General features: G+C 35.5%; 1 protein-coding gene across 4 annotated transcripts; it reads right to left on the minus strand.

Moving 5' to 3' along the window:
- Window positions 1–11,168: 11,168 nt before the first annotated feature.
- Window positions 11,169–22,789, minus strand: CBX3 (chromobox 3). 4 transcript variants are annotated; one of them, XM_083378208.1, is made up of 6 exons: window positions 22,623–22,752; window positions 21,179–21,229; window positions 15,698–15,840; window positions 14,195–14,360; window positions 13,538–13,632; window positions 11,169–12,256 (listed from the first exon to the last, which is right to left on the minus strand). In XM_083378208.1, the coding sequence occupies exons 2-6, from the start codon at window positions 21,200–21,202 to the stop codon at window positions 12,130–12,132; spliced, it is 555 nt and encodes a 184-aa protein (XP_083234334.1). In that variant the 5' UTR covers window positions 21,203–21,229; window positions 22,623–22,752; the 3' UTR covers window positions 11,169–12,129. The 4 variants fall into 4 exon arrangements, with proteins under 4 accessions (XP_083234334.1, XP_083234333.1, XP_083234332.1 ...); XM_083378207.1 differs by having other exon boundaries at window positions 11,170–12,256; window positions 21,179–21,751; window positions 22,712–22,789; XM_083378206.1 differs by having other exon boundaries at window positions 11,170–12,256; window positions 21,179–21,751; window positions 22,320–22,691.
- Between the last annotated feature and the right edge of the window lie 3 nt (window positions 22,790–22,792).

The following is a 22,792-nucleotide window of genomic DNA, read 5'->3' on the forward strand; positions in this document are numbered from 1 at the left end:
TTTCTAAAGCAGTTGCCATGTTGTTTATCCCCGGCTTGGACTGAACCATGAAGAAGATTTTTCCTTCAACATATGTTTTGGAGATTTGAATCCAAAATGCTGCATTTAAAAAAAAATCTTCAAAAGATTTTTCAAAGTGTATGTGAATGCAAACATACTGTAGCTGTACCTTAAAGTAGCATACACACATATGAAAAATGTGGAAACCATTTGATAGAAGTACTTTGGAATAGATAAGATTCCTTTTTTCAATCATTAAAGCATCCAGCTTTTTTTCCAGGGTTATGCAACTGCTTCGGAAGCTGCTTTGGCCCAACTATCTTTGCATATATGTGTAGGCACAGTCCCTTTGTTGGGAAAAGCATAGATAGTGAAAATAACCCTTTAAATCATTCTAGTCTATGGAATCAAAAAACTAAAGGCAGCATATATGGGTTTATCTTCCTGTTTGAACTAAAAAAGCCTACTAATAAATTTTTCCTCTCTTTTCGACAAAATTGTTTTATAGGCCAAGAATAAAATATGTCCAGTTAGATCAGTGGATTTAATAGCTTTTTAAAGCAATTTGTTAAAAAAATATTGAAATTTAAATCCCTTCTCTCTGCTTCCTTTTCAAAAGAAATGTTAAATCAAATTAAATGATAGATTGTACATTGTCCTTTCATGATTACATATCAATTACCTATTTAGTACTTGTAGGGCCATCATGTGGTAGTAACTGCGTTAGTATCATGCCAAAGTTTTATCTGTGAAAGAAATTTGACAGTGACAAAGATATGATAGGGGAGGGAAGGATAACATTATATAGATCAATTCTGTGCTGTGGTTATCCACTCAATATATGTATAATGGCAGGATGCAGTCATTATTGCTACTTATGACAAAGCTGTTTTCAGGAACAACCCCAGGCACCAGTATAATTACAATCCAGATGGTGTTGCAATTGTACATATTGGTGAATGCTAAAGAATGAGGAAAATAATAAGAAAAAAGATCCATTCCTTACAACAGAGTTCCTGTATTGTGAAAATATAGCTTTAAGGAAAGATGCAATGTATAAGGCACTTAGCAAAACAGGAACAAAGGAACATGTCTAATTTCTGGATGTTGTAAGCCAGGGGTGTCAAACTCAATTTCATTGAGGGCCGCATCAGCATTGTGGTTGCCCTTGGGGGGCCAGATGGGTGTGGCCAGGGTGGGCGTGGCCAACTGGGTGGGTGTGGCTGGAGTGCATATGGCCTACTGGGTGGGCATGGCCAGCTCTACATCATTTGTGTCAAGGGTGCCTATGGGGGCCTGGGCAGGAGTGGGACAGATCTGAGGGTCTCTGGCAGAAGGAGATGGGACCAGGGAAGTGCCAAGGCATGGTCTACCAGAGGAGCCTCACTGTTCCTCTCAGGCCATGCGGGGGAGGGGGGCTGGGTGGTGGCGTGGAGGTCAAATGCCTAGCCCTCAAGCACCCACAGCACTAAGCCCAGCCCCACTTCCCCAAGGGGGTGCCCAGCTGCTGCTGCTGTGCTTGCTCTCCTTAGCCAGATTGCTCATGACGGGTATGAGGGTAAAATCAAGAGGGAGGCCTATTCCCTCTCCATGTGAGGAGACCTGGCTTTGTATCCAAAGCTTCCTTAGCAATAGGATGGGAGACACCCCACAGTAGGCCAGGAGCAGGGGGCAAGGGGATGGTGAAAGGGCAGCAGGGCAGGACTAAGGTAGGACTTCCCTCAGACCCTCCCTCTCCTTCCTTCCTTTGCCTGGAAGTGGCCAGCACATGGCCCTCGCCTATTTCACATAACCAGTTTGGTGGGCTCTATGGGAGGGGATGCCATGAGCAGCGTGAGAGTCAATGTTACCTGCGCAATGCTGCCCAGCCCCTAGCCTGCCTGGTTTTGGCAGGTAGTGGGGTGCTCTACTCACAGTGCCAAGAGGCTGAGCCGGGTGGCATGAATCTGAAGAGAAGCACAATGCTGCCCAACCCCTAGCCTGCCCAAAGTAGGCAGGGCCATGTGCTGGCCACTTCCAGGCGATGGTGCATTTCTTCATTCCTCATGAAGGGTGATAACTCCCCAGCATGCACCGAGGGGGCAGTGCCGACACGGCACGGGCTGGTCCCTCGCTGTTTCCAGATGGCCTTGTGGAGCAAAGACTGAATGTATTTCAGCATATATGACCACCACGAAATTGTACATTAGCTCCTGGCTAGCCTGGGCCAGGGCCAAGACAGCGGGGGCCGTTCCCTTACTGTTTCCAGGATGGCTTCGCGGGCCACATGAAACCACTTCGCGGGCCGCATCCGGCCCCCGGGCCTTGTGTTTGACTTGTCTGTTGTAAGCTGTTTTTTTTAATCTAAAGAGCACAGTGAAAGTAATTTAAAATAAGCATATAATCAACTGATGGAGTAGAAAGATTTTGATAGAGGATATCCACATTAGAAGACAGATGTTCCATGACCTTCCACACTGCAAAGTTCTGCTTCATGGCTTTCTATTCCTTTGCACTTGTTACATCAAACTTCCTGTACATTCCTCATAATCTGAATGATTTGGATCAGTAAATATCCATCTAGCAATTTTTATCCTATTCTGCAAATTAAGGCACATTTTTATCACTTGGTTCGTAACTATATTACTTTATAATAAGAAAATTTCTGAATTTGACCTGTGACAAGTACAGTATGTATGGAATAATAAAAGTTTAAATTTTGTTTGGGAATTCATTGAGAATTTCTCTAGTAAAGACGTATTTCCTTATCTTTGAAAAATATTGTATAACAAGTGTGGAACTTCCAGCCCATACTGGAAACATTCACAGACAGGCCCTTCCCTTACCCCAATTGCAATCCTTTTGAAGTGGAAAAGGTGACATTATTACTTCCCTTTTCAAGAAAGACAGTGGTAGTGTGAAGTTCAAAACAGGAATGGACTTAGCTTTCTCCAAATTCCTCTTTTAATGTAGCATGCTTGATGGAAATTATTCTGTGCTGTGCTGAAAGTTACCTTGTAATTTCTCAAGGTTTTTTCTCTTGCAGAAAAGGCTACTGTTTTTCTGCTGAATTCTCAAAGTTTTCAAACATTTCATTTACATTTTTCTTGCTGTATTATAGGGTTTATTTTGCTGATGGAAGCTACTCCTGCTGTTGTAATGCACATTCTCCAATTTGAAAAAGCCCAAGGGAAGTTTCTTCATGTCATCTTTCCTTGGGATTTAATTGAAACATTAGAAACTAGGAAAGATACAACTTCCTGGACAGATGATTATACAATGAAAGAACATTTTCACAATTATTACTTGCCTTTAAGCAATTTCAAAAGGAAAATATTTCAGAATAAATAAATCTGAATAAATCATTTAAATTGAATGAGAATTGTGATAAAAGCACATAAGGTAATTTTTACTGAATATTTGAAACAAAATATATAAACAAGTACAAAATAGAAAATTTAAAAAATAAAAATATACAAGTAAAGAAAGGGTTAGATATTATAGACATTATAGCTTTCTAATATATCATGAATTAATTGTAAGTAGTTAAGTATATTGCATATATCACATCATATTAAAACACTTAAGAAACTAAGAACTGTGCTATCTTATGTCAGCGACAGCTTATAGCAAGCACATAGACAAGATTTTCTCCAAAATGATCTTCCGTTCAGTCTTTCAAATAGTGCACCCACGTTAACTTAATCCAGCCATCTTGCCGCTCTTCTTTCTAGCTTTCCCAACATTGGAGCTTTCTCCAAAAAACTAGATCTTCATATAGTCTTCTAAGTATAACGAATTGAGCCTGAATATTTGTGCCTCCTATGAGAACTCTTGATTTGTTTGATTTATGAGGTCCTCTACCCCCAAAAGGACATGTAGTGTTATTTCTAAACAGTTTCTTTTATTATCTGATCTTTGGAGTTATATATATCGTTGTAGATATTATAGCATCTGAATATCTTTTCCAATATTTTCATCACTACTTTAGCAAATGGTAGTCTGAAGAATTATTTCTTGGCTCCTTGTTTCTTTATTACTGATGGCTGATCCTAAAAAGCAAACACTATCTACCGTGCTACTTCAAAATACCTATTCTTAAGTGCTTGTTGTACTTGTTATTAGTTTGGTCTACTTTAAAGTTAGACTCATTTTTTTACTGTGCTCCTTGACTTTTATTGCCAAAATTTTGCATTTTCAGCTATGAGTAGAATAATCACCATAGCACAAGCTATTGATGTTTCTTCTTCTAATTTTAAAACCATGTTAATCTTTTCTCAATTCCCTTGATGTATTTCAGCATATAGGTTGAATAAATAAGGGGAGAGCATACTTATCCATTCCTGGAGCTTGACTGTTTCACCATGTTCTGTCCAAACTGTAGTTTCCTGACCTGTAATATATAGTGTAGGTTTTGCATGAGGACAATGAGATACTCTGGAGTTCCCATTTTTTATAAGCATGTTTCATAGCCTGCCATGATTGAAACATGAATTTATAATGAATGAATACTAACTTTTGGGAATCTTTGCCTTTCTTAATTATCCTGAAATAGAATTTTCTGAAGTAAGGAGCACAAGACCAAGGAGAAGCTGCCACTTGTTTGTACAATGATTATTGATCTCTAATGTTAACAAAAAAGAAGGGTGAACAATAGAAAGGCAGAGATTCTTACACATTTTGAAGTTGAGAGTTAGGGAATCTGTGTAATCTGATTCATGAACAACTTCTTAGGATAAAATAGGGGTTGAACAAAAGAAAAGGTGTTTTTTTTTTGCTATTTTAGAATAAAAGTTGTGCCTCTTCAATAGACAATGGTTCCTAGGATTCCATTGTTAAAGAGGGTGGACCATGGAGATAACCAGGAGAGGCACTTGATAATGGAATGCCTGTGGTTCTCACCATATTAACAGAAGTTCCTTGTTAAGGCTGCCCCCTAGATGACTAGATGGACAGGGGAGGGCTTTCCCATTGTTTTAGCTATGAAGGGATTAAGAGAGTTTTCCTGACAGTTGGAAAAGAATTATTCTGGAGTTGGAAAAGAACCATGCAGTAGATTTGGACTATTTTTAATTACATATGCTACTGGCAAAGCAAAAGTAGCAGATGGAAATGGAAGAAGTTTTCAGCTTTGTGTTATTATTTTTTTCATTCCAATCCATTGTGCATAATATTTCACGTTTCCTAGCTTTTTCTTAAACATCTGGCATCTCCTTTTCCATTTGGGCTTAATCTACATTGGATGATCCTAAGCATTATTTGGTAGCATGTAGAATAAAGAATAGCCTACAGAACACAGAATAATAGAATCGAAAAGGACCTTGGAGGTCTTCTAATCCAACCCCCTGCTCAAACAGGACACTCTATACCATTCTGGACAAATGACTTTCCAATTTCTTCTTGAAAACCTCCAGTGATGGAGCACCCACAACTTCTGGAGGCAAGCTGTTCCACTGTTAAATTGTTTTCACTGACAGATTTCTCCTTAATTCTAGGTTGAATCTCTGTTCGATAAAGTGTAATTTTGTAGCCACTTTCCATTGCCTAATGAGCCTCCACTTCAAGCAATTTATGATTATGTTCTTTGGAAGACTTGGTCTGATTTGAACAAAAGGACTTTCTTCTAACAATATCTTGCACATATTTTAATTCTCTTTTTTGGTATTGGAATGTAGATTGATCTCTTCCAATTTGTTACTGTATCATTTTCCAGATTTGCTAGAGCTTGGTTAGAACCTTTGCAGCTATTGCTTGCCTTATTTCTATATGTATTCTACCAGTTCCTATAGCCTTATAACTTGAATGAATATAATAATGAAAATATGTTTCTCAATTTTCCATTCTAAAAGTTCTGTTAAGATACTAAAGATTCCTTTTGTTACAAATAGTATGCATGTTTTATATCACATCCAGCTAAAGTAGAGCTAGACAACTTTTGTAGGCTGATGGGTGCATTTAAATGTAAATTTTATGCTTGTTTCCTAGCTGAAATTGGGTTTGAGACTGCTATATTCATGAGTTGGATGCCATGCTGATGCAGCCAGTCACAAAACAATATTTCACTGAATGGAAGCTAATGAAACTATTCCCCATTACCTCTTTAGGCCATAACTTTTCCTTTGAATTATTTCTACCTCTTTACCACATCCTCTTTAACCTCTTGCAGATTGACCTTTTCATGGGAGATTTCAACTTGAGACATTTCATACTGTCTTTGGTTTGCCAGAAGTGAATGAACTAATAAGGTAATTCATGAAAACAAAAATGTTTTCCTACTTTGAAACTTAGCTCTCATATACCAGTTAATAATCATATATTCAAATATGCTACAATAGAGTGAAGTTTGCAAACTAAAGATGGGGGTGAAGGAACCTGTGTATTTCAGCATTTACTTTTGGATGTATCCTAGAATTGTAACCATGTCAGTCTATTTTGAGAAGAACAATGGCAAATTGCATAGCTAAGGTTAGATTAAGGATTAGTAATAAAATGGGGTGAGATAACAGTTTATGCTACCTTGAACCTATTTGATAAAGCAGAATAGAAATGTATAAAATCAAGATAGAATTCCTCAGATGTTAAGTCCACATCTAAACCATCAGATTAAAAACACTGTTCTTCGTAACTTGAATAGTTTTTGAAGCAACTCAGTTAGTCACCACAACAGCACAACAGTATCCTTAGAAAAAAGTTTTTAGAAAAAAATATAAGTTCTGCAGAATTAGAAAGCATAATGAAATTCCACGTGAGTCAATCATGATTAACTAAATCATGGTTTACTGAATTTAATATGCCAGGAGTGTAAACTAATATTGGTAGTTTTTCCACAATACACAGAACCAGTAACCATGCTCATCTATCATACCACATGACCCAGTCAATATGACAAACAAATGTTGAATAAGAACTGCAGTCATACAGACTTGCAATAATTGTTTTTATCACACCATTGAAGACTGCCATCTACTGAATAATCATCAATGCTGCTCACAGAAACAGCAGGTCACTCATATTCTCTTGCCTTTCATTTCAGCAACTTTATTAAGATTACTGAAGTAACATTTATATGCATATGCTTTGCGAGCAAGATGGGCGATCTCCAAATCTGATATATAAATAAAAGAAAAATAAGATTTTGAAATCGTATATTCTTTATGGGCTTTACATCATATCCTCTATTTTTGCTGAAAGGTACCCCCAAACATGAAAGTAATAGTAAAAGAAATAAGCATCTAAGTCAACATTCTTCAATTACATTCTGTTTAGATTATATACCAAGCAAACAAAATTTAATTTAAAAAATTTAAGAACTGTGTCCTAGATTTCAAACTTGGGCTGACAACCAGGTTCAGCATCTTTAACCGCTGAGCCATTGCATCCTCTTTTGATTATGTTAACAAATACGTTAAAGTGGGTGACATAATATAACAAATACTGTGCATTAGGAATTTTGAGAAACCTTTGACAAAATGTCATATCAAAAGCTTTGAGAAAACTTAGCCATAAGATAAATGGACAATTGCTAACATAGATTGACATTTGTTAAGAAAACAGAAACTAGAACTATGTTGGAAATTCTCACACTCCTGAGATGGGGTGGATTTTTCCTAGGTTTTGGGACCATACTTTTAAAACTTGCATGCAAATGACCTCAAATTAGGACTTAAAGTGAGGTAGCTATTGTACATTTATACATATCCATCAAGCTACTCATTTTTTTTAATATGTATTATTCAAAATGTAGGAGTGAGAGAAATTCATTATTATTAATGAATCCCACAAAATGGTTGCATTATTCCAATTTGCATTATTCAGCAATATGATTGGTTTCCACTTACATAACTTTTTGTATGAAATATTACATACAGTAAAAGATAAAAAAAACATATACTTTTGAATTTATGTTAACAAAGCCACAAATTAGTTATAGAAAGTAAAATAAAAACCAAAAATATTCTACTACAGATCAACTTTTGTTGTTTTTCTAATGTAAAGAGCCTGTTTTTAATCATGCTGTTTTCTTCTGATTGAATCTTCATTTTTTCCATTTTGCATACACAAAAACTAGCAGCATGTAAACCTCAACAGCAACTTCCCATGTGCTAATCTTGATTGCCGACTTGCTAAACCCATATTGAACCTGAATTTTGGTTCATTTTAAATACAACCTAGTATTAAGGTAAAGAAATTAAAAGCATAACACAATATATTTCTCATCCTCAATTCCACACATCCATACACTCTTTCATATATTGCCTTTTGTTCTTTAAACCTTTTATTTATTTATTTTCAGGATTTCATCAGCCTACAACTTTCTAGGTCCTCCCCTTCTGTTTGACAGTTCATTCTTCCTTCATATATTTACTTTGTGCTACTAATTCATTCGTTCTACATGGTGAAATCCCTTCATGTAATTCTTTTACATTGGTTACTTTTTTATTCAATCAACATCCAAGGTATTATAAAACAGTACTAACTTCTATTCTTCATTAAATTTTTATTCAGTTCTCTTATCCATCATAATCAAGACATTCTCAGTGGGTTTACTTTTACATAACAGTAATAATAGAAGCATAGATAAAATTTAAAAACCCACCAATCAAAAAACAGCAGGTAACATTATACACCTCAAGCCCACCCTTAAATAATTGTTAATAATTTTATTAAAAATTTCATCACAATGATAAAAGTTGAGAGAAATTGTTCAGTGCCAAGCCATGCAGGGCATTAAGTTAAAAGCAGTACTTTGAATTGCATATGGAATATAATAGAAAACTAATGTGGGTGCTTGAGCAGCTATGCTCTGGTTAGTGCGTGTCTACCGATGATTAGTCCATTAAACCTAGACTAATTGAAGCTTCCCTGTGCTCTTCAAAAACATACATATATATATATATATGACACGTTGCAATATCCTGACCAAATGGTGAACTCTTTTGCCATTGCATTTTAGGTGACATTACTGTACACCGTGCATTAGCTTTAGGAACTGTCCAGGATGTGTTGCTCAATGGTGCTGCAAAATCTCCAGTTGTGGAGCATTCACAACTTCTGAAGTTCCACTAATTGTTCTAACTGTCAGAAATTTTTTCCTTATTTCTAGGTTGTATCTCTCCCCGATTAATTTCCATTCTTTGCTTCTTGCCTTTCCTTCAGTTGCTTTGGAAAATTGGTTGATCCTGTCTTCATGGCATTCTCTTAAATATTGGAAGATTACCACAGTATCATGTCACCCATAGTCCTTTTCATTAGACTAGAGATGCCCAATTCCTGTAACTGTCGATTTTAGTCTCCCTTTTTTTTTTTGCTCTTTTCGGAACTTTCTAGTCTCAACATCTTATCATAGCAACCAAAACTGGATGCAATATTCCATCTTAGCAAGGCATTATAAAGCAGTACTAGCACTTGCTTTGATCTTGAGTCTATCCCTCTATTAATGCAGCCTAAGACTGTTGGCTTTTTTGGTGGCTGCAGCACTGCTGGCTCATAGTGTTGATTCATTTATAAAGATTCTAGATCCCTCTTAGTTACTGCTATTGAGTAAGGTACCACTTATTCTATATCTGGCATTTACTTTTTCTCTTCTGAGTGTAAAGTCTTATTTTTCTCACTATTGAATTTCATTTTTGGATAAGTCCCAGTGTTTATCAAGATTCTTTTCAAACTTGAGCCTAATCTTCTAAAGTGTTGCATATTCCTACCAGCTGGGTGTCATTTGCAAACTTGATGAATTCCCCTTTTACCCCATCTAAATCATTTATGAAGATGTTATACAGTACTAGGCCTAACATAGTACCCCACTGCATACTTCATGTAGATGTAGTTTCATTAAGGACTACACATTGAGTGTGATTGATCAGCCAGTATGAATCCATCTTTTTTTGGTGATGTTGTCTAACCCACATTTTTCTATCTTACCAAGCAGTAGGTTGTAGTCTTTACTAACAAATGCCTTACTAAAGTCCAAGTAAATTATGTCCTCAGCATTTCACTGGTCTACTAATTTAGTCAAAAATTGCAACAAGATCTATTTTTGACAAACCCATGTTGATTTTTGGTTATAACTTTGCTTGCCTTTAGGTGTTCCCAAATACATTGCTTATCTTTTCCAGACTCTTCCCAGGATGATAGGTCGTTTCCTTAATCCTTTTTTTGAAGATGGGAACCATGTCAGCTCTTCTCTCTAGTCCTCTGGTAGTTCCCAGTGTTCTAGGATCTTTGAAAGATTTTGTTCAGTGGTTCTGAGATCACATCTGCCAGCTCCTTCAGAACCCTGGCATGTAATCCATCTAGACCTGTTGACTTTAATTCGTCCAGAGTGGATATGTGTTCTCTTACCATTTGCTTGACTATTTTGACTTGTATTTTTAATGTGTCTATTACAGTACTGTTTCTGATAGATTGAATATGGATATAGGAGTTATGTGTGTTACTATATAAATAAAATATTTAATAAAATTTTGACAAAAAAGCAGAAATACAAATACTTAACAAAATGGAAGAAATCAGCAAAAAAAATTGAAGGGAACCTCGATATGTATCAGGAAATAGGTTTATTGAAAGGCAGTGAACTGACTTCATGTTTAGAACTCTAGGGTTTTTTCAATCTGGTGTCCTATTTATTTTTACAGTAATTCTCAGAAATGAGATGAATTATTATGTTGATTTTTAAAATCAAAAATTATGGTGAATTTCAATAATCCATTCTATTAATCCAGCATATAAATGGAATCACTGAACTATATTAGAAACCAAATAATGACAATTAAGTCATACATGACAAGATTCCTTATTGCTCACCCAAACATAATAAAATCAAAACCAAATGAATCCACAAACAGACATACAAAAAATACAAGATGAGCGATATTGTTGATAAATGTGTTCTATAGAGTACATTATATTGCCTTTTGCCTCAAGAAGTATTGCTGGTACAATCAGTACAGACAGCAAAAATATAAGGGCAGTTGTCTCTGTTTTTTTTCTTGGCACACTAAAAAATGTGCATGAAATAATGTGAATTTAAAACTTAATCACACATATAGCAACCCTATTTGGATGATCAAATTGTGATTTAACAATTTACTATATGATTTTATATATATATATATATATATATATATATATATATATATATATATATAATATTTATATATATATTTATATATATAATTATATGTGTATATATATGTGTGTGCCTCAATTTTGCTATCTACATAAATTCATCAAGTAATCTATTAAAATAATTTTATTTGAAATTTATATTGGGATTAGGGATAATAGTTCCTAAACAAATCAAGATTAAGACACCAATAATTTATTAATTTGTAAAGCATCAGACATAGGGTTTAAGAGGATTAAGTCAGGATTTTACTCAACCATATATTCTGAGTACTATAATTGTGATTACCAAGCCTGCAAATTAGTCTTAAAAAATTAAATGTAGCACAGAAGTTTTTTATGTTCGTTTTCTTATTTTGCTAATACTGAGAAACAACTTATAAACATCTATGGGAGAAAACTATAAATTTCATGTAACTGCCTGCCTAGTTAAAATGGTTTTTTTTGTTGTTTTTGCAAAAAACAAAACTCAAGTCTCTATCCTTTAGTGGATATTTTCCATGCCAAAAATAGCTTTCAAAATCTCTTAGCTTCCTGCAGTTTGGTAAAGAAAGCACAAGAATATGAAACTATTTTATTAGTAGCTCTTCAGCAGTACCTACAATATAATATACAATATGCACTTTCAAATTAAAACAAGGTTTTCACCTGGTCCCCTTTGAACCAATTTGCCACAAATACTAAATAAAATGATTTTACAGACTATATGGCAGGAAAAAAATGCATGCACATTTGTTGTATAGAGCTACAAAACACTTGTAAATCCGAATAAGTTGCCATTAAGGATCACTATTAACTACCAAATTTTATAAAACATTTGATCTAATATGCAGAAAGCAGTATCAAATGTTTTCTTATCATAAACAAAGTGAATAGCACTTTTGCTTTCTTCTTTATGCAAAACATATTACTTTTAAAGTAATCAAACGTATCTCAATAGGACTCAATAGGAGTTTTCCACTTTTGTTAAATCAAATATCATACATATATTAAGAAAAGGGGGGAAAGGGAAGGAGAGAATCCAAACAATTATTGTGCTTCATCCTCTGGGCAAGAATGCCAAGTTAATCGTTCTTCATAAAAAGCAATTACAATCTGAGGACATTTCACATTAGCTTCTTTAGCTAATACCAGGTCAGCTTCATCTGAGTCTTTCCTGTTTTAAGAAAGAATGTCCAATTAATATATTAAAAACTATTTCTAATGTCAATTGAAGATTCCCTTGACTCATATAGCTCTGTTTGTGTCCTATTATTAGTTGTTACAATTTATTTATTTATTTAACAAATTTGTATAACTGTCCATTTCACAAAAAGTGACTGGGCAATATACAACAATCCTTCCCCTTTAGCCTTGACATCATTAGCATCATTTATGACATTTATAATTCACTATTATCCCTAAGCTTTGTGGCCTTGTTAATACTTCATTTTAACTAAGCATATGTATAAATTACATATAAATCATGTATTATAAGATAGAATAATACTATTTGCAACAGTTTTTCATTTCTTTAGGTAGAACTCCCTCTAATCATGGCTAAACTGCCATTGTTAAAATCTCCACTTGTTTCTCTGGAGTGCTAATCTTAATCGTAACTACTCACATCTGCACATAGCTTATCCCTGTGCATTTCTATTTCAAATTATCTATGTGGTTGTTAAAAGTTGGAACCAACCAACCAATCAAAACATGGATTAACATTCTTTTTCAGGCAAGCAGATTTGAATGTATAAGAGTTTTCATGTTTCAAGAATTGCTTTGAAATGCACAACAGCTCCTAAGAAACATGTCTTTGAATAATTAAAAACAGCCATCTTTTTATATCAACTCTATAATCCCAAAAAATGTAGCTGCCTCAATTATTTCATTTTTATATATTTCAAAGCATCTCCTTTGATGGTATTTCAGCTCTAACATTATTCATATTAAGTAACAGAATTACAGAAGTTTTAAGAATTCCTACTCTAATCATTCAAAATCTGTTAGTCTGTGATAAGGATGGCTGGTAGCTAACTTTGACTAGATTCCAAATCAATAGGATTGAAATGGTAATTTATAATTTACCAAATTTTACGGATCTAATGAGATTTAATAATTACAAAGTCAGTGTAATGTGCTCCCAAAAACAAGTAGAAAGAAATTAGGCTGTTGTGTACACTCACGTTCTTTTATGCCTTCCAGAAAAACAAAATGATTTTAATAACTGTGGTCAGATATATTAATATTACAAGTCAGATTGTTTACCTGTGATAAAGTTATAATAGGTTTTCTGACTTCTTAAAATAGTATGGTGAGATTTATCAACACTAAAAAAGAAAAACTAACCTAACAAAATCCCTTAAACATTGATTAGCTTGTAGTAGCAGAAAAAATAATATTTCTTAAGTTTAATAGAAGTCATATTGTAAACTAAACATTCTAATCTATTGCTCACCATTTCATAAGAAACATAAGTTCTCCACTGCTATCTGTGGCTCCAATTATTCGTTCAGGATCAAGACCTCGTGCAAATCCCCTGGGTTTATCAACCTGTTGGAGTAAATATTTAGAGAACTGTAAATCCTTCCATTATCTTCTGATTATGGGGAAAAATCAGCATATAATTTATCAATATATCCAGAACAGTGTAAGTTAGAGCTGGCCTGTGGACCACATGTATTTCTCAAAGGTGACTTGCAATCTGCTGCAGATCCTGCGCCAAGTTTTAAGCATCCTGTTGACCAGGATTTTTCTTATTGTCATCTTTCGGAGAAGTTCAATATTACATTTTCCCTACCATTCTAGGACTGCTATATCCTTGTTTCAAATACTTTCCTAAGAAATTCCCCAGGAACGAAATGACAGTAACTGTAATAAAAGTATCTTCAAAAGCATAATTGCTGAAGAAGAAACTGGGACCATGCAGAGGGATCTGGCATATGTGTATGTAAAAGTAGGAGCACATTATGCCTGTGACATATATGTTAGGAATGATCCATGAAAATTGAGCCTTTAACAAGGGGCTAAGACATTACTGTTCCTAGTGTATATGGTCCTCCCTTGCCTTCTCTATTCATATCTGAATGTCTGTTTAATGTTTTCATTAACTTACAGAATCCCTCTTTTTCTTTGATTTGCTGTCCTCAGATTCACTATCTGAAAGGGATTTTCTTTTGGTACCTTCTGTCTTTTCTTTACCAGCTTTCTGAGAATTCAGAAAAGCTTCTATTAACTCTGGACAATCCAAATTTTCTTCAGGCTCCCATGTGTTATCAGCACTACAAAAAAGAATTTGGTAAAAATACAAGAACAAAAAATAAAAACCTGTTACCAGGGCTAAACCTGAAGGTCCACAAGACATAGTTACACATGAAATTCCTGCTTAATTCCTAAAACAGTTCAGGTGTCAATTTGTTTTCAAAATCCATTTCTGTAGTCTAGTTGCTAGAGTAGCTAAACCAAGTTGAAATTACTCTGGGTAATTTTTTCAGACAAAATGTATTAACTATATTATAAAATGTCACATGCAGTTCCCAGCCAGTGATTTTGCAGTCAACTATTATTGCTAAAACTTGACAATGGCAATCTTTCAGATTTTGACACCCTAATCCCCCCCAAAATTTTGGGAAAAATGTGAAAAAAATAAATTTTACCTAAGAAATCCAGGGAAAAAATAATATAACATAGCATTATGGCCTTCACAACAGTATGGCCTTCAATTCATTCAAAAATATAAATTGACGTCACCTGGTTACCAAAATGTTGTTCAACCCTGCTAAAAACTGAACAATGCAACATTATGACATGTGGCTTATAGAATACACTCAAAATAACAATCCGAGATAATTTTTAAATTGTTAAAATTAGTAAGTGGAAAAATGAATTTTAGGGTATTTGTTTTGTTTTCCTGAAATGCTACAGTATGTTGTTGTTGTTAGCTGCGAAGCCGTGTCCGACCCATCGCGACCCTATGGACAACAGTATATTGTAACCCAGTATTATAAAGCATTTACAATCAACAGAAGGAAAAAGTCAATTTTTAATGTTAACTATTAAACACTCTCCTGCTGATCTGAGTAAATTTAAGTGCCATAAATAAGCCTTATACTTTGATAGCATGAACTCATTTAATTTCCAAAACAGAAAGTTTTATACTTATAGTTTGAGTATTAACATGCTTAACAAGTTGTCTGCTTTTTTCCCTACAGCTGAAGAGTATTCCTGGAAGAAATATTAAAACTTAACAGTACAGAGAATAAAACCTTTGAATAAAATGATGCTGACTGTTTGGCAAATACATTTAGGATTGCACTGTATACTGCTACTTCCACAGTAGGTAGGTTATTCATAAACTATACAACTCAAGCACAATCCAGTAGAAAATGCAGCATTTACCATAACTCTATCAATATTAAGAAGGGAAGCCAGTTTTATATTGAAAATACCCTGCCTATTTTCCATCCATATTGGAGCTGAATCCAGAAGTTCAGAGTATATGAACTTGACTTTTCCTGAAATTGGTGATAGCAATCTTTTCACACATCTTTGTAGAATTCTTCAATTTAACACAGATATTGAAAATATTTTAGAAAAAAAAATGTATGAAATTCCTTACTCAGTAAATCCCTTCCATTTTAAGAAGTATTCCACCTTGCCATTAACTACACGTCGATCCAGGACTTTTTCTACAACAAATTCTTCAGGTTCTGCTTCTTCAACTTTTTTACCTTTGCCATTCTGTTTTTTCCCCATTTTATGCTATAAAACAAAATCATTTGCACATACATTTAATACCCATGCTGCACCTTTATTTCAACTGAGGAGAAACTTTTATACTCTTTTCAGCAAGACCTAAATTTATTTTAAAAATGAGCCTGTGGTCTGTGCATTTCTTATCCCTTTCTTATTCCAGCATCCTAAATAATTTATTTAGAATTGCTGTTAGTCATTCCATTTTTATGGATTAGTGTTAAAAAAAACTTGTCTAACAGAAGGCAAACCAAACAAATTTGGGGTAAATACTAGAAAGAGAAGAGAAACTCCCTGAGTTAGAATAGCAATCATCAACAGGCCAAAGCAGTTTAGAAGCTTTCAGTTGCTAGGTATAAACATTTATAATTACATACATGCATCATTTCAACTTTCATTAGACACTGAAGACACACATTCAAGATCACTTCTTAATACAGTTTGACTGAAACTCCTTAACACAAACACTTTTTGTATCAGCAATGTTAGCACTACTAAACTTATTTAATCAAACTCAAGATGTTTAAAAGGTTGAAAATGGCTTTAAATTAAATTCTATAGAAAAGCACTTAGCAGCCAATTATTATTATTAGATAGCAAATTATTACATCCACATCATCCTCAAAGCATTCCAATATCAATAACACAATTGGGTAAGATGTTATTGTCTATAATTTGTCTATACATTGTTCAGTTTATTATTGTAATGTTAGAAGTAGTTGCAGTTCTATTAGAAATAAATGCAGAGCCTGGTTACAATTTTGGATGCAAACCATAATGGATAGTTCAAAATAGGTAATACAGTGACAGTAGAGGGGCCATGCTAAGCCTCACAAATATATGAGAAATCTGATTAAAAGAAAAAATATCAAGGCCTCCCAATTTCAAGTTTCATGAACTTCAATATGGGGCCATACCTTTTCTTTAGAGTTGTGTTCTTATGACATCTTTTGGAGATGAAGAGTATCAAAATGCAGCTTAGGCTAATGCTAAATACTCTATTCACTAATACCAGCAGAACTATGTATAAATGAGTGATCAACATTTCTAAAAAAATATACATGAAAAGGTGATTGCTGCTTTGATGGGATGACAATTTTGAGAAAATTGGAAAATATTCTTTATCCAAGTTACCTTGCTATTTTATAATAGAAATTTTATCTAACCTACATGGAATGTAATTCTGTATCTCTGGATTGTGATATTGACATCCTAGGACTGTTTATTTTCAAATAAGCAGAGTTAGGATTGCAATCTCAAAAATATAATACAGGTAATCGTCGATTTACAATAATTTAGCCCAGAATTTATGTTGCTAAATGAGAAATTTGTTAAGTGAGTTTTGCCCCATTTTATGACTTTTCTTGACACATTTGTTAAGTGAATCACCGCAGTTGTTAAATTAGTAAAACAGTGGTTAAGTGAATCTGGATTTCCCATTGATTTTGCTTGTCTGAAGGTGGCAAAAGATGCCATATCTCTGGGACACTGCAACTCTCCTAAATATGAACCAGTTGTTGACTATCTAAATTAAATCATGTGACCATGGGGATGCTGTAATGATTATAAGTGTGAAAAATGGTCATAAGTTGCTTTTTTTCAGTGCCGTTGTAACTTTGAATGGTCACTAAACAAACTGTTGTAAGTCCACAACTAACTATATTAGGTATCACAGAGGTTTGAGGGGAGGTAAAAAGATTAAATGCAAAGGACCAGTGATATCTGATACTGGCTTGCAGCACCCAGTATGAAAAACTAATCAATCATTAAAAGATAAACAGAAAGTCACAATTAATAAAAATCTTGATATCTTCCTTTTTACATAAATGATAGCACCTAATGACTGGGATGTTATTGTTGGGTATCTTTACAGTCTGCATAAAAATGATCATGCTCTATCATTCACATAAAATCTATATGCTAGATAGATTAAATAAGCAATGTCTTAAAACTGACAAACACTAAAGGTCAAACTACTAGTTCATTTCTACAATCTACTTAAAAGCTTGGGAATATACCACAAAAATTCAAAAGTTAAAATACAAATACACACACTACATTTTACTACGTTTTCCCAATCCCTATATATACAACTACATTTCCAGTCCAAAAACAGTTATTTCCAGTCATATTTTAGAATTCATCTGTATATATAAAATTATGCTTAATTCTACATTCATTCAAATATATCAAGTTAAACTAGTAAGTCAAAGTGACATTCAGTATTTGCACTTTGGGCAAAGATTTAGAGGCAACATTAGTGCTGTCTTTTTTAGACTAAGATAATGTACCAAAGAATAGGTTTCTATTCTTCATACAAAAGTACAATCCTATTTTCACTCAGTTGATGTACTAGTGAATATACAAGATTACCAATAAAATCATCCCATCTTCTAAGCTACGTACAAAAATACAAGATGTACATCATAGGATTTGTGGAAAATACTGCCACCAGAATCAATATATTTTCTCTAATATAAACAAATAGCATTTTTACAGATACTAGTTCTATAGGTGTTCTAAAATTATTGGCCAAAGCACATCTTTTTAAGAAAGTAGATGCAAAGTTAGCCTTAAAAAAAGCTATATTTTCTTCTTCTACATCTGAAGCAACTTTTCCCTACAGATAGCATTATACTAAAGACACTAATAAGGATATACTATATTCTAGTGATACGGATTCTGAAATGACTGAACTTGCTTTATCCCTTTAGTGCAAGCTTTCCCACCCAACAAACCAAACCATTCCATGAAGAATTAAGTTTCACTGTTTTTAAGGGGGATTTGCCAAAGATAACTACAGTCCTATTCATATATTTCTGGGATTAAAGCCCTTCAAATCAAAGGAAATTCATACTGGAACAAATTCTAAGAATTAGCTAATAGAGAGGTCCTTGCTAATCTTTAAACTTGGTTGTTTTCTTGCAGATGTTTCATTACCCAACATCATCAGGGATAGTTAAGGAGTGTGCTTTGCTCTTCAGTTTATATTCTAGAGCAGGGGTCAAACTCAATTTCATTGAGGGCCGCATCAGCATTGTGGTTGCCAAGGGGCCGGGTGGGCATGGCCAGGGTGGGCGTGGCCAGAGTGCGTATGGCCTACTGGGTGGGCGTGGCCAGCTCTACATCGTTCTCATCAAGGGTGCCTATGGGGGCCTGGGCAGGAGTGGGACAGATCTGAGGGTCTCTGGCAGAAGAAGGGTCTCTGGGCCAGGGCCAAGGCAGTGGGGGCCGGTCTCTCACTGTTTCCAGGATGGCTTCGCGGGCCGCATGAAACCACTTCACGGGCCAGATCCAGCCCCCGGGCCTTATGTTTGACATGTCTGTTCTAGAGACTTGCCCTGTCTATGTTGGTGAGGGGTCTTTGGTTGGACTCTTTACTGCTGGATCCTTTGGCAGTTCCTTGATTAGGGTATTGTTTACCTGATTGTTTGTTTGTTGTTAATCCTTAAATTAATCTATGTTTGTCTGGATGCTGATTACTGATGGGAAGATGTTTTAGCGTTTTTGTTCCCTTTTTGGCTTGTTGATTGTCTCTTTTGCATAGTATACAGGTACTGTTTATGTGTCTATTGATGGCTAATTTGTCAGCATGCTGGACTTCTAGAAATTTTCTAGTGTTTTTGGTCATAGCTTGTTTTAGAATGGTCAGTTTTCCAGTTGAACCTATGGCTAAGTCTGTTGTGAAATTAAGGTGTTTTAGTCATGTCTTCTGAGTGCTAGTTGATGTTCCTGGACGCGTTCTGCTAGTTTTCTGCCTCTTTGTGTGATGTAGTGGCTGTTGCAGTCATTACAGTCTATGTTGCAGCTGATTCTTATTTTTTCTTCTGAGGCTGCTGGGTCTTTTGATTTAGTTAGGATATTTTGAAGGGCCTGAGTTGACTTGTGTGCTACATTGATTCCATGGAGTTGTAATAATGTTAGTGATTTCTGAGATGTTCTTGATGTAAGGCACTGTTATTCCTTTTAGGCTTGTGTTCATTGTGCTGTATTGGGTCGAGTGTCAGGCACTTTTTGATAAAAATAGGTTATCAAAACCACAGTTTTAACAGTGACCATTCTAAACCAAGCCAAGTTCAAAAACGCTAGGGAATTTCTAGAAGCCTGGTGCTGACAAATTAGGGATCAATAGATACGTAGATCTAACCAATATCTACATACTATGCAAAAGTGACTATCAACAAGCCGAAAAAGAAACCAAAAGACTGACATCTTCCCATCAACAAGCAGCAGCCAGAGGAACATAGATTAACATCAGACCAACAATCAAATAAACAATACCCCAATCAAGGAACTGCCAAACAAGCCAACAGCAAACAGCCCAACAAAAGAACATTTAAGACTACAGGAAACATGGACAGAGCAAACCACTAGAACTTAAATTGAGAGCAAACCCCACCTCTTCACTAGTGATGTTACCCAGTTTAGGTAATGAAATGTCTGCAAAAAGACAACCAAGTTCAAAGAGCACCAAAGATCCCTCATTTCAACTATGAGGTACAAATATTCTCCTTTACCAGCTAATAGACTCTGCCCACTGATTCTCATCATCAGTAATGCTCACTCTTCTAATACATCATCTTCCCTTGATCCAATTCTCAGGAGATAGAAAAGGAGATACCGTCCCAGGAACTGTGATCAGTTAGTGTAATTTTGAAACTAAACTAAATAGCAAGAACCTGATTCCTCCTTTCTTTCCTCCAATCTCAGCAAAAATTTCTGAAACACAAATTTATTTAAGTCAAGATGTTTTACATTTAGCTGGTTAGTTCTGCATCTGTTCCTTTAGTTTTATAGCCTGTATAATAACTTACACAACTCAGCAAATAAGAATGCTTGGAGGACTTTATTTAGTCTCAGAAACTAAGCAGAACCAGGCCTTAATACTTGGATGAGAAACCTCCTGGACTGTAGGCTAGACTGTGAAGTCAAACAAATATCTATGGTAAGAGTACAGCAGGGGAAACCACTTCTGTTTTCTTGCCAAGAAAACTGCATGGACATGCCACAAAGTCATCAACAGAAGGAGATTTTACCTATGATTTACACAATTGTTACTTTTCAATATAAGAGAAACAAATTAAGTATACAATCAATTACTGAAAGTTTATTCCTTAATAAACTTGGATTATATGCTTTCTCATGCAGAGGTGAACTAATATACCAAGTTTGTTGGAGCCAGAATATGCATATTTCTGAGATGCCTTATTTTTAATTTGAGTATTTTAACAGAATAATGCTGGGTAGGAGAGATGTGGATGTATCTTTTTGCATAGAGATGCCAACAATAAATCTGAAGAAATATGATGGTAAAATCCTTACATATTTTAGATAGTCAAGAACTTACCAATGTGGATTTATTGGTGGCCATTTTTACTGAAGACTTGCTGAGTTTTTACTAGAAAAATGCATGACAAAAGGAATGTTGCATTATATGAAGGAAGGCATCTCAATACAAACGGTTCTTTTCTATTCAGATTACTTACATAGATACACACATGCACACACATCATTAACAAAGGCTGAAGTTGTTTCCATTATCTAGGCATTATTTGGAGTTTGCTAAGACATACCTTGCCTTTCACGACCTTGTATCATACATGCTAATCTAATACTGAACACAAGTTTATAGAAAAACCTTATTTTCAAAACCTTAAGACAATGTGCTATGATAAAATATATTTTCAAGAGTAAGATGCAATATTGTAGAACACTTAATTTATTTCAAGGTATGCATAATAAATAATCATTGAAAAGGATTTCAGAATTATAGTTTTCAGAAGGTATAGAAACAACTGTGCATCATAAATATGGTAATCACAATACAGCTTGAACTTAATTTATAAGCTTTGGACGTCTGTAGCTTGATTGTCCTCGAACTTCTCTACAATTTAAAATTCGGAATGATTTCTTTGCAAACCTATAAAGAACATATGAGTCATGAAATTCAGTAAAGAAAAAGAAAAAACAAGACACAAAGCCTGGCATCTCATGGATACTATTTCACAGCCGTTTTAGGTCACTGGGATTCTGCCACCGTGCTTCCATTTAAAATAAATGGAGGCGTGATTAAGAAACGCCTGCCGTAAAGAAAAACTGTAAAGGGCGCCCTAAGCACGAGGTACGCAAGCGAAGGCGGGTGGATAGGAAATGATCCCGGATGAGAATCCCGTAAGCAAACGAAGAATGTTGGGCCAAGGAGACATAGAAAACACAAAACACGTCGGTCCTTCAGGACGGTTCCCTGGCATTATATACCCCACATCGATAAGCTGCGAAAGACATTTCACGTCTTGCCCCGCAAGCTCAACAGCATCCATTTGAAATGCTGAAGCCTCAGCGGTTAGTCCTTTTTAAAAATTAAGTCCACGCCCCCAAGTCCTGCTTTGCCCGCGGCCTGGACCTTGCCCACACACAGGAAACGGGGGAGGGAAAAAGTCTGCCGGTCACTAGTGATAATGCCTCATTGGGCTCCAAGGTGTTTGCACCTCAGCGGTAAAAATATGCCAGCTGCCAATCTCCGAGCTCGACCGTTCGCCACCGCTCCGTCCCGCTAGAAGGAAAGAGCCGAGCAGGGGGAAGGCCCGCCAAGAAGTCGAAAGGCCGTACTGGGAAACCCCGCGCCTCTTTTCAAGCTTGTCAATCCGCCCGGGAGAGGGAGCCGCGAGAGAGAAAATGGAGGAGAGCAAAACGAGGCCACGCCTGACAGCATTTCTCAGGAGTTACGTAAAATGTAAGCTCAGTATGAGCCGCGCACACACACACACACACAAAACAAAGAGATTCCCCACCAGTTCTCTCCTACGTTACTATTTATCACCGAATGAGGAAAGATCTGAAGGAACGAGAGGGAAAAGGAGAGCGAGAGAAAGATACGGACTTCAATGGTGACCAACGACTCCGCTCCCCTGTAGTCTCCTGGCTCCCGGCGCGCTCTGAAGCAGCAGCGACATATGAGGGG

This window comes from Vipera ursinii (genome assembly GCF_947247035.1).
Source record: "Vipera ursinii genome assembly, chromosome: Z".
Classification (NCBI taxonomy): Eukaryota; Metazoa; Chordata; class Lepidosauria; order Squamata; family Viperidae; genus Vipera; species Vipera ursinii.

What these genes read in the sequence shown, in the direction of transcription:
- CBX3 (XM_083378208.1), bottom strand. Translation starts at nt 21,202, where the DNA reads ATGGCCACCAATAAATCCACATTG. An exon ending in CAAAGAAAAAGAGGGATTCT is followed by an intron (nt 13,633 to 14,194) that starts GTAAGTTAATGA and finishes TTACTCCAACAG; the next exon opens with GTTGATAAACCCAGGGGATT. An exon ending in CTTATGTTTCTTATGAAATG is followed by an intron (nt 12,257 to 13,537) that starts GTGAGCAATAGA and finishes TTCTTAAAACAG; the next exon opens with GAAAGACTCAGATGAAGCTG.